Source organism: Gavialis gangeticus, unplaced genomic scaffold (assembly GCF_001723915.1).
Source record: "Gavialis gangeticus isolate Ggan-Ray unplaced genomic scaffold, GavGan_comp1, whole genome shotgun sequence".
Lineage (NCBI taxonomy): Eukaryota > Metazoa > Chordata > Crocodylia > Gavialidae > Gavialis > Gavialis gangeticus.
Genome location: NW_017729032.1, coordinates 65,067,086 through 65,079,181, shown reverse-complemented (window position 1 = coordinate 65,079,181; position 12,096 = coordinate 65,067,086). Strand labels below are relative to the sequence as shown.

General features: G+C 44.1%; 1 protein-coding gene across 1 annotated transcript in view; it reads left to right on the top strand.

Moving 5' to 3' along the window:
* Window positions 1–12,096, top strand: part of RB1 (RB transcriptional corepressor 1) — a 157,051-nt gene that overhangs the window by 74,695 nt on the left and 70,260 nt on the right. Inside the window, exons 14-17 of the mRNA XM_019523811.1 lie at window positions 1,315–1,371; window positions 1,466–1,497; window positions 1,575–1,651; window positions 1,851–2,053. Coding sequence (XP_019379356.1) covers window positions 1,315–1,371; window positions 1,466–1,497; window positions 1,575–1,651; window positions 1,851–2,053 — 369 coding nt within the window. The remainder of the gene's footprint in view (window positions 1–1,314; window positions 1,372–1,465; window positions 1,498–1,574; window positions 1,652–1,850; window positions 2,054–12,096) is intronic.

Below are 12,096 nucleotides of genomic sequence, written 5' to 3'. Positions count from 1 at the left end.
CCCTCACCCACCACTGACAGTTCCTGCTTCCTCAGCTGCCAGAGATATGGGGCCAGGGACCTAGATTCACAGCCCCCTGCTCCTGACAGAAGGTGGTGGCTGCAGCTGTTGAGCAGAACCCAGATACCCCCATGCCATAGGCGATGCATAGAGGGGTCACGGGTGGGCATGTGCCTCCCCGAGACTGGCTGTCAGCAGCATCTGTGGGCAGCCCTGCTCGCTGACAATGACACCGATGCTGGCATCTGCAGGTGGTCACCACTCACCACTATGGTGCCCCCCCAGTCTTGGGAGGCACCAGTCGTTCATGCCCCATGTTGCCAGCTTGGGTAGGGGCTGGGCCTGGCTCCCTGTTGCTGCATGCACTCCCAGAGGGGCAGGAAGGACCTGTGCCCCCCCAGATCTGTGTGCTGGTGGAGGCGGGCGCAGGCTGCCCTCTGCAGGCTAGGGGTCCCACCCTGCTGCCTTCCCCTGGAGTCTCTGCAGCCTAGCAGGTGTAACTCGGCACTGCAGGGCAGAGTACGACTGTGAGAATTTTGTTTGCTACTGTAAGCTCCTCACTGCCCAGGCAGTGTGTCCTCTGCCTGCACTGCTGCAGTAAGGGGCACAGCCACATGCATAGGGGTGTTTCACCAGGGCAGCACAGAGCTTGCAGTAACAAGCGGCTTTCTTGCACGGCCTTCTTCTGCTCTGCCATGCTGCGCTGGGTCCCACCTGCTGGGCTTCAACGGCACCAGGGCAGGATAGCAGGGTGGGAGCCCACACCTGTAGCAGGCAGCCTGCCTACACCCCATGTACACATGTGGGGATCAGATGCCCCTCCAAGAGTGTGTGCACCAGCAGGGAGCTGGCCCCATGCCCCATGCCCCTGCCCCCTGAATGAGCCACTCCCAGCCTTCTCCTGCTCCCTACTGCGGCCTGGCAGTTGTGCATTACGGCACTGGGCCCAAGCCCCATGCACTGCCTGGCTGTGTAGCAGTTCCAGCCATGTCCATCTCCTTCCCTATGGGGGCCTCAATCTCCAGAAAGGGGGAAAATCTGCATTTTACTCTTTTTCTGTGGGAAACAGAAAGCCCGGATCATGAACCCAGGTAGTCCTTGTGGTTTCATGCACAGTGGACCTTGTATTAGTATTGTTGGATAATATTACCACTATTGGTGGGGGCAAATCAAGCGTCCTCTGATTTCCTGGCCCTGGCAACCAAAGTTATCCCAAAGACCATGTGTGCTTTGTCAGCCACTGAATAAAAGATTATTATGCACATGTGCTAGCTTCTTATAACTTTAACGTTCTTGGCTTTTTTTCATTTTCAGAGATACAAGCTTGGTGTACGGCTATATTATAGAGTAATGGAATCCATGCTAAAATCAGTAAGTTTATTGTAGGTACCATACTCTTTATGCTTTGAAGTTCAGAAAGGCAATTTAAGTAAATCACAACCTTGTTTTGGTTTGTGTATTTCAGGAAGAAGAACGTCTGTCAGTGCACAATTTTAGGTATATATTCCTAACTGACAATAGAAGATCATTCTGTTTGTGCTAAGATGAGTGTTAAGACCTTCATTCTTTTTCAGCAAACTTTTGAACAATAACGACTTCCACACATCTCTTCTGGCTTGCGCTGTTGAAGTTGTCATGGCTACATATGGCAGTAAGTTGAATCTGTAGAAGTACTGGATGGTGTTATTGTTGCTTATTACTACTTTTATCTACACTGAATTTATTAAATTACCAGCTGAATATGCATATTCGGTTTAAAGTGTCCTAACTGAAAAAGTAAGACAATGAGAAGGGGGAAATCGATCCTATTACTTTGATACTAAATAGTTTTGGCTTTTTATTTACCTCAGGGAATGCTTCACAAAGCGATGGTACCAGTGCTGAAACAGATCTCTCTTTCCCATGGATACTCAATGTATTTGATTTAAAAGCCTTCGACTTCTATAAGGTGATTGAAAGCTTTATTAAAGCAGAACCAAGCTTGACAAGAGAGATGATAAAACATCTAGAACGCTGCGAACATCGAATTATGGAATCTCTTGCATGGCAATTGGTAAGTAATGCTTTAAAATAAAACTGTGCTTGTCCATACATATGGAAGGAGGTAGTGGGGGTGAAAGGAGGGAGAGGGGATAAAAAGAAATTACTTCCAGTATTATAGTGTATTAAGTTGTATTTGCTTGTATTAATAAAATAAATTTTAATACAAAAAATAATTTCTTTGTTCATATCCTTAAAGGCAAAATAGAATTTATACTTATTAATATAAATCAGTAGGACCACTGACAAATGTAATTTGATCTTTAGACAATATTTTGTTCCTTGTAAACCAGGAAATAAATATTACACATTTTATTTTGAACTTTATTTCAAATTTTCTCACCACTGTTTGCTCATGTTGAAGATGAGTGTTTCAGTCAATACCTGTGACACTGATAGAGCTGCCTAATATCAGGTTGCCTTGGCTCTGCATTTATATGAGTTTTTGCTTTCTTGGTAGCTCTTTATCTTGAACAAACTGTCCAGTGGTAGTTTGCCTGTGATATTTGGCAGAGGTTTCAGGCCTGATAAGTAGGGAAAGCCTAACACGTTGTGGGATACGGGCTTATGTAGGACTGACATGCAAGAAAGTCTAAACAACTTTGTGCATCTTATTGCAAATGAATGGCAAATTTGTAGCTTGATCTGCTGCTTCATGTAGGCTGACTCCTAAGTAGGAATGTATACAACTATCTCCACATCCTGCTGGAAACAAGTTAATTAGCTCGGTCACTGAGCAGAGGTAATTTGCCAGCCCAGGACTCTACCTGGATCCAGCTACACTGCTGCTGGTGTGGGAGGCTGCCAGAATAGAACAGTACTGTGTGTTTTGAGAGAGCTGTTGCTTGGCATAGTTTGCTGTGAAAACCGAGCATGTGAGTTGAGATATAAGACCTTAATTACTTTAAGTCCAACTTCAGGTTCCTATGAGAGAAGTAATGTATAACGCATCTAAAATTGATTTAAGTTAGCTTTTTTAGACATAAAGATGTCATAAATATAAAGCGTTTCTTGTGTCCTGCCAAGGCTAGGAAGTGAATGTTGGGTCCTGTGGAAAACAGGAAGATTCATCTTGTTGCCCTGTAGACTACACCATGAGAAGGGGGGCAGATTTTGAAGCTGTGGCATTTGTAGGCATAGAACATCTTATACCTGAGCCACTGAAAATATTACCTGTTGTCTGTGAGCAAATGTGATTTATTGATTCATAGATTCATAGATTTAGGGTCATAAGGGACCTAGTAGATCTTCTAGCCCGACTTCCCGCCAGGGCGGGAGGACGACAAAACCCCAAAACAAAAACGGGACTCAAATGAGTCCAGCCAGGTAGGCATCCAGCCCCTTCTTAAAGACCCCCAGGGTAGGGGCCAGCACCACTTCCCTTGGAAGTTGGTTCCAGCTCCTAGCCGCCCTAACTGTGAAGTAGTTTTTGCGGATGTCCAATCTATACCTCCTCTCCATCAACTTGTGCCCATTACTCCTTGTTATGCCAGCGGGCGCTAGGGGAAACAGCGTCTCCCCCAAACCCTTCTGGTCCCCCCTAGTGAGTTTATAGACGGTCACCAGGTCCCCCCTCAGCCTTCTCTTGTGGAGGCTGAATAGGTTCAGGTCCCGCAGTCTCTCACTGTAGGGTCTGCCCTGTTGTCCCCGGATCATGCGGGTGGCCCTCCTCTGGACCCTCTCCATGTTGTCCACATCCCTCTTGAAATGGGGCACACAGAACTGGACACAATACTCCAGCTGTGGCCTGACCAGCGTCGCGTAGAGGGGGAGGATCACCTCCTTGGCTCTACTCGAGATGCACCTGTGGATGCACGATAAGGTCCGGTTAGCCCTGCCAACCATGACCTCGCATTGTCGGCCCATGTTCATCTTGGAGTCAATAATGACTCCAAGATCTCTTTCTGCCTCCGTGCTCTCAAGTAGGGAGTTCCCCATTGTGTAAGTGTGCTGCTGGTTCCTACTGCCCAAGTGCAGCACCCTGCACTTGTCCGTATTGAAACGCATCCTGTTCCTGTTAGCCCACCCCTGTAACCTATCCAGATCCTTCTGCAATCTCTCACTCCCTGCTAGCGTGCTCACCTCCCCCCAAATTTTGGTGTCATCAGCAAATTTAAACAGGTTACTTTCCACCCCTTTCCATTGGAGAAAGGGGAAATGATTTCTGTGGCAAATCATAAAAAAGTGGTTATTTGATAGTTATTCAGGTGTTCTGGGGAGACTGAATAGTGGGCAGAGAATAGGGAATGAGATGAAATGAGTGGTAATTTATTGCACTCCTAGTAAGGTCATTATCTGAATATTGTTTCCACACAGTTGCGTGAAAGATGCGTGTAATCTATGTACTTTGCTAGAAGCTGTTTCCAAAAAGCATAGATTTGTTGAACCATGTATACACATTTCGAAGTACTCTTCAGGAGCAAGACAAAGCCATGTGACTTGTGGTTCGTCATCAGGAACACCATTTGTTTAAATGTTTGTTTAACACTGCTGGAAGCCCGATCTGGATTCTGAATAGTCTATAAAAGAAACTGGTCACCTTTCCTGTACTTGTCTAGAAGCTTATAGGAAATGAGTAAAGGTTCAAAGTAAAATAGATAGCATTGACTAGTCACCATAATTAGATGCAGTAGTAAATTTTTAACTTTTATGTCAGGCAGCAACATACAAATCATTATGTTTATTTAACTACCATAAATGTTCATGGGAGATTCACAAGCATTACGCAGTAGAGGCGTCTAAGGCCCCAGGTGCATGTTAAGATGTGATTAACCAGTTCATCATGTCTTAGGTAGTAACTCAGCTACATATTTAAGCAATTAATGGCATGATAAAACAGGGAATGAGCCACAAAATTATTTCACAAAAAAGTAATAATTTTGTCTGGTTCCCATCGCGCCTTAAATTGAATGTGTGGCTGGTATGCTGATCGGCTTGGGAGCACCAGGCTTTTGAAGGCACATGTAGCGTGTCAGGAAATGTGATTGTTGGGATTAAACAAGGAAAGAAATCCTTTCCTTTAATCCAAAGAAGACAGAATCTTGGGAAGACTTACATTTCTTTACATAGGTAAAATTAGAAATATTTTAGCGGTACAGTGTACTCTGCCACTCTGCAAGAGAAATCTGAATGAAAGTACAATAATGCAGAATAAACCAGGTGATTAATAACAGTGAAAGTTTATTTAAAAATAATAGAAAAAAGCTGTTGTAGTTTCCTTTTGCATATATCTGCAGTTGAGTCATTTTCAGTGTAATTCTGTTTTAGGTCTTCCTTCCTCTGTTGCTTGATACGTAGTATATAAAGAAGCAGCCATTATGTTTCTCTTTTTCTTCAGCTGTTTCAGATAAGTTGTTCTCCTTTATCCTGTCCTCCTTCAGTTGTTTTGGTTTTTTCCACTGTTTGCCAGTGGTGTAATGGGGAGGAGGGAGTGGAAAAGAGCTGATGCCAGCAGCTATGCAATCGCAGCAAAAAACAGAAGTTACCACTGCCCGTGTGCCCCAGGCACCCAGCCACATCCCTTTGCTGCTCCTGCCTGCTTTGGAAAATTAATAGAACATAAGATACTAGATAGAATATTGCTTAAAACGTTTTAGGGACAAACTGTATAAAGAATGAACTTTGTGGAAGCTTGCTATCAGGGTTGTACAATTAAGGGCATCTCATATTATTTCTCTAAGGAAAAAAATGAAGAGCCTATTTGATCTTGATGTGTGTGGTTGTTTTTTCATCCAGAGTAAAATGAATGTTTAGGTCTCTGTTTCCTTGTGGTTTTGGTGCGACCATGTTGATTTGTTTCCCAGTTACTTGACTGGCCTTAGTTTTACTGCTTTTGCATGGTTATCAGATTTAGTCATCTAGACTTGGCAAGGAGAGCAGGCTTTTGTTATTTTCAGTTTCAGTATGAGATGTAGCCTGACAGAAGCATGGGACGAACAGTTTCCAAGGCTGCTTTCAGTGGTTAGCAATTTTGAAAATGTGTTATCCTTTAACGTACGTATGTGCTTTAGTATATTTTTCCTTCTGTAGCACTTTCATCCATGTTTTCATCCACTTTAAGCAGCACCTATCATTGAGGGCATAATCCTTCTAGATTCAGAGAGGTGGAATTGATTTTGGAGCCCACTCATAGTGCTGTTTAATTATTTGGTAAGAAAAAGAAGCATAAGAAGTGCCATACTGAGTCAGACCAGTGGTCCATCTAGTCCTGTATCCCATCTCCAACAGTGGCAGAAGTGGATCCTTTAGAGCAGGGGTGGGCAAAATGGTGGAACTGGCCAGTGGCAAGACTCCATTTCCCAGCAGGCACTGCTCTTGTGCCTGGGGCTGGTTTCCATGGAGACCCTTGCAGGTGCCACGCTGTGATAATGTGGGACCATGGTTTCCTTGGAGACCAGCCCCAGCAGCACTGGCAGGGCATGCAGCAGGGCATGGAGCTGCTTCGGAGCTGGGTTGGGATCTTGCGGTGGTGACAGTATGGCACAGAGCCGTGATCTGCAGCTTGCAGGGACGAACAGGCAGTGGATCGTGGCTCTGTCCTGGCTTCTTGCAATGGGGACAGCATGGTCTGGAACTGGGGCAAAGCTGTCACCTGCTGCCTCCACACCCTTGCCTGGAGCATGCAGGCTGCAGTTCGCGGCTCTGCCCTGGCTCTGGACCACGCTGTCACTGCCTCAAGATTCCAGCTCAGCTCTGGAGCAGCACCCTGCTCTGCCATGCACCCTGCCAGCAGGGGCGGCACTAGTGGGAATGGGGTGGTGGTGGGAGGGGCGTCTATAGCCACTCCAAAATTTCCTGTAGCCCCCCTGTAGCCACCCATCCTAGTGGCACCACCACCCTGCACAGGTGGTGGCAGCTAAGCCCGCCCTGCTCTGTCCTGCAGTACAACTCCCTGCTCAATCCCCCCACCAGGAAGAGGCTATTGCCAGTCTCTACGGAACTTAGTTCTGCACAATCACAGTGCAGCTGCTGCTGGGAAAATTATATGCTCCATGGAAAACAGGCCCAGCCGCACAGGCAGGGGCTGTCAGGAAATGGAGTCCTTTGCTAGCTGGATCCGGCCCATGGGCTGGATTTTGTTCACCCCTGCTTTAGAGCAATGGTTCTCAACCTTTCTGGCTCAAGGCACCCTTCCATGACTTCTGTGAATCTTGTGGCACTACAGTTGAGGAGCACTAGGCTAATAAGCAAGTAGTTGACCGGAATAGGTTATGTTTAGGACTTTATCTCATATCCATTTGTTTTCACAGATATAATAAAAGGAGGGAGAAACAAAAAGCTACAGGCAGGGCAGATACCTCTTCAAAGGAAGCATCCCCAGTCCCAAACCAAGGAGTAGCCCAGCATCCCAGAGGCGTAACTAGTTATTTCTGTGCTTTGGCAAAGGGTGAGGGGGTGGGGGTAGGAAGGCACTTGTGCTGAACGTAAGAGGAGAGGGTTGGGTAGATGCTTACCTGCCAAGGCATGGACTCACCCTGGGGCTGCAGGCTTGCTGTCTTGCCCTCATTTGCCCTCTACTGCAGTAACACAGCTGCCAACCAATCTGCATGTGTATCAGGGCTGTAAAAGATTTCTGCACAGCTGGGGGAGGGGAAGCTTGTCTCCGGTTTGCGTCTGTCCTGCTAGAGCTAAGAGCTGCTGGGTGAACCCTCGCTAAGCACAGCCCCTTGTCTCTGTCCTGTTTCCCCTCCAACATCCCCCCCCCAGTAGTCAGTGCCTGGGGCTTGTACCTCAGTTGCTTACTCCTCTTACTGCTGTTGCAGCATTCAGACATACAAATTGCCTTTCACAGCTCCCAACATGCAAGCACAGGGATAAGGCTTCTGCCTTAGTGCATGCTAAATTGTTCCAGATAAGAAGTAAGCTCTCGTCTTGGGAAGTGGGGGTTGGAGGTAGGGAGGAGGGATATATCTAGTGATCTGTCCCCAGTTCATTGCTCTCCCCGAAGGCAGGTTGCATGTACACAGACAGGATATTGATGTCTGCAAGGATTTCTCTTCTAGAGCAGTGGTTTTCAACCTGTGGACTGTTGGGGATTCTCAGGCTATACTTACTTACTAAGGGGTCTGTGAAAGATGATTATGATCAATCAAAAGTATCTGAATACCCAACCTTACAATTCAAAGGGGTCCACACCTCCATTCAAATTTTTTTTAGGGGTCCACAAATGAAAACTTGAAAACCACTGAGTGTGGATTTTTTGAAAACCCTGGTGCACTGCCTTTTCAGAATTACATTAGGAGAAGAGCATGCCCACATCATCAAAACCACATTTGGCAGGCCTAATACTAGCCTGCCAGCCTTGTTTGCACTTTGAGAGAAAGAAATGGATGTTCGAGAGCTCTTAGCCAATTTACTGTAGTGTTTATGCTATACTGTCGTTTGACTATGTTGCTTTGCAATTCTGACATTCCTAACTTCATTAGCAGGGATCCTGTTTTTTTTCTGACTAAAAAGAAAAATCCTCATTTTTGGATATTAAAAAGTAATCCAAGATGCACATTTTTCTATAATTAAAATGAGATGCCACTAATATATAGATATAGATAGATAGATATGTATAGTGGCGATTCATTTTAATCACAGGAAAAGGTAGATTTTGCGTTACCTTTTTATATCCAAAAAATGGGGATTTTTTTTATCAGAGCAAACCAGGATCCCTGCTCATTAGTATGGAAGCATAAAGGTCATATTGAGTACCTTGATCTACTGTCTTCTTAAGCCAGGGGTTTTCAACCTTTTTTAATAGGTGTACCCCTAGGGGGAAAGTGGCAGCACGGCATCTGTGTGGCCCTGCTCTCTCTCTCTCTGCCCTAGCCCTGCTCCTGGTGGCGTTCTGTCCCTGCCTGCCCCGTGTACTCCCTGGGACCTTTCAAAGTACCCTTGGGGGTATGTGTATCCCCAGTTGACAACCCTGCCTTAAGTGATGCAACAAAGTTGGTTCTTATGGATGACATACTCTTAAGTAGGGCAGTTTATCTTGACCTATGAACCTTCTATTCTAATCTTGAATTCTTCCATGCTTCTATATGTAGATATTCCTCCTGGATCTCTTTTTTGTCCATTGTCATCTTTACCTTTTTCAAATCGCACATCTTTTTCATAATTTCATATAAATGTGCAGCAGTTGTAATTTGGGCATGTACAAGTAGGAAAATTGAAGTAACTTGTATGAAAAGTGCAATGTCCTTTCTAATCACTGTACCATGGATTATAACAGTCAGTGGTTGTTCACTTACGGTATTTTGCTGGTTTTTAAATAAGGTTAAGCCAGGTTTCTTGTTACCAGCCACTTCCTCTTAGGAAGGTTGTGATGAGATTTAAACATGAATTTATACAGTATACCATGGCTTAACTAAAAATTTAAGTCACTAGATTAATCATACAGGCGTTTGAAGCTAAGTAGGCTATGCCATAGAACTGATACATAGCACTTCAGTATCCTCTCAGTTGTACTGCTTGATTTCCAAGTACAGTTTTTAGGTATTAAGAACTAGTCAGATCACCGTTGGGTTTTTGTGTATGTTTGATAGCTCTGCCAAACGAGAAGTATTTCCAGACAAAAGACCATATTTTTATTCACAGACATTCAGATGCCATGAAAGTTCAGAAATGCCTGTGACGAATCTTTTTATTATGGAGAGAGCATATTTTTTTCATCATACTTACGAAGAGCTGTACTTTGGGAATTGGAACTGGTGCTTTGAGTCCATTAACAGCAGCACATTAAGGCTCAAAACTTTTAACAGTCTAGTCTAGCCAAAGGCCAATTAAAGCAGCCAGCGTAACTAAGCTGAACAACAGCAAAGAAGGAACTAACACAGTGTGGCTGTAGTGTTCAGGCTCAAGCCTTGGTGGGAATTGTGACCACCACTCTGGTGTACTGCGAAAACAGAAAAATGGAAGATGGATGCTGCTACTGCTATTACTGAACCTAGTCTTTCAGACTACTGGAAGGGAGAACAGAACAGAACATTTAATGCTTCTCCTTTACATTGATCCATGTGGGTGAAATGTTTTGTTTTTGCCCGATTTATACGAAAAGTTTGGAAGACTTCATTGGCTTATAAGGTGTTGGTCATGATACAGTTAACACAAGATTCATACATTTATATACTGCACTAGTAATGATTCATCTTAGACCAGCCCCATTAAAAGGTGAGGCCGTCACAAATGTTTTGATTCGAGTGCAAACAAGTCCAGTGAGAGAACTTAATCACCCATCAGCAACTGTGAAGTATATCATGCAGCCACTTCAAATGTAATCATAAATAAAGCTGAAACTTTACATATTTGGAGTTTGTTCTTCTCTTTTCATGTTTATACAATTTTGAATTTTTAGTATGTCTTTTATTAAAGGAATCTGAACTAGTCATAAGAGAAATCAAAGAGTTTTTGGCAACATCATAAGGCATTGGTGTGCCAAGGGCAAAGTGGTGGGGGAACCACAAAGGACCTGGTCCTTTTGGCAGTACAGCCCCGGCCCCTTCCCCTCAGTCTTCCCCAAGGTGTGCGTGCCAAGCAAAATGCCTTCGCACGCCACACTGGGCTACTTGTGGCTAACAACCCAGGTGTTGACCCTGCTTCTCAGGCGTCTTGCAGCCTGTACCAGGTTCTGTGCTGCTTGCAGTAACCAAGTCTAGCTTGTTTCAAACAAGGTTGGGTCTGTCTACATGAGCTGTCATCACAGTGGCAAGTGCATGCAGACATACCTTTAGAAACAAGTCTCTCTGAACTTTGATACTGCCTTTTAACTTATATGAAATAAATGCATTAGAACTGAGAATTTTTACATTTAATTTTTCACTACATTCCTTATGTATTGTTGTTGCTGTGTTTGTTAAATGAGTGTGGAATAGTAAATTTAACTCTCGCAGTCTTATAATATTTGTGGCTGCTGACAGACTTGAAAAAATAAAACCAAAAAAAAGCACTTTACTGGAAGCAGCAGCACGTTAACTCGACTGGGCTCCGCAGCATCTACGTAGATTGGGCATTTCAGGAGAGATTTGTGGTGGTTTTTTCTAAAGCTGATTCAATCAGCACTTAAATAAAAACACCAAAAAGCCCCACTGAAGCGCCTGACATTTGGGGAGCTGGGTCAAACTAACATCATTGCTTCTTCTGGGCATGCAGTGCACTCGGTGTGGGAGGCACACCAGATTTAAAGTAAGGCACCATTTTGTGGGGTGGGGGTTACATTCGTAAGCAGCCTGTGTTGCCAACACTAAGGGAATGTTTGTTTTTTAGGATTTGTAAAATAATGTTGCCATTGGATTTGTATTAAATATTATAGAAATACATTTTTTTGCTGTGGGGTTTTATAAAACTTGTTTTTATAAAGCCTGGAGTTTGGGCTAACTTGGTGTGACTCTTTATGTAGGAAAGTAAATAATTCTTGAGCCAGTTCTCTTGTTATACCAATTCAACACCATTGGATAAAATTAGATTCAGTTGCACGGATGTACATCTGTACAACTATTGAATTCAGTGAGGTTAAACGGGAAGGATTAACAGTCTGGCTTGATAGCTCTGAACTACACCCTCAAATAACTGAGCAGTTTATATAGCTGCTTTTTAGTACTATGTTGTGAGTTGAGTCATTTAATGGTTTACTTTCCTTGCAAATCAGAAATGTTCCACTAGTCACCAGAGCAGTCATCCAAACTAATATGACCTTTATTCAGTGTGTGCCTACTTCTGTGTATTTGGAGGCAATGTAGTATACAGTTGTCAAACTGAAATATTACCTCCCACTTGGTTTTTTTAGGTGGTTTTAATTGTTTTCTTCCTGAGCTGCACAGTCACTTTTTTTGTCTTTTTCCCCCCTGAGGTGCATAATGCTATATTCAAGAAGTGTATGCCTTGTACACCTCGAAGTGACATTACTGAGTTTACTTTTATAGTATAAAACTGTGGTATTAGCAATATGTATGTGTTTCAGAGGAGGCTGCAGCTAACTTTTCTGAAGTAGAAGCAGCAAGCAGCAACAGGAAGAGTAATTTTGTGTTATATAGATAACTCTTCCTCCCCCTGACCGGGGGGGGGGGGGGGGGG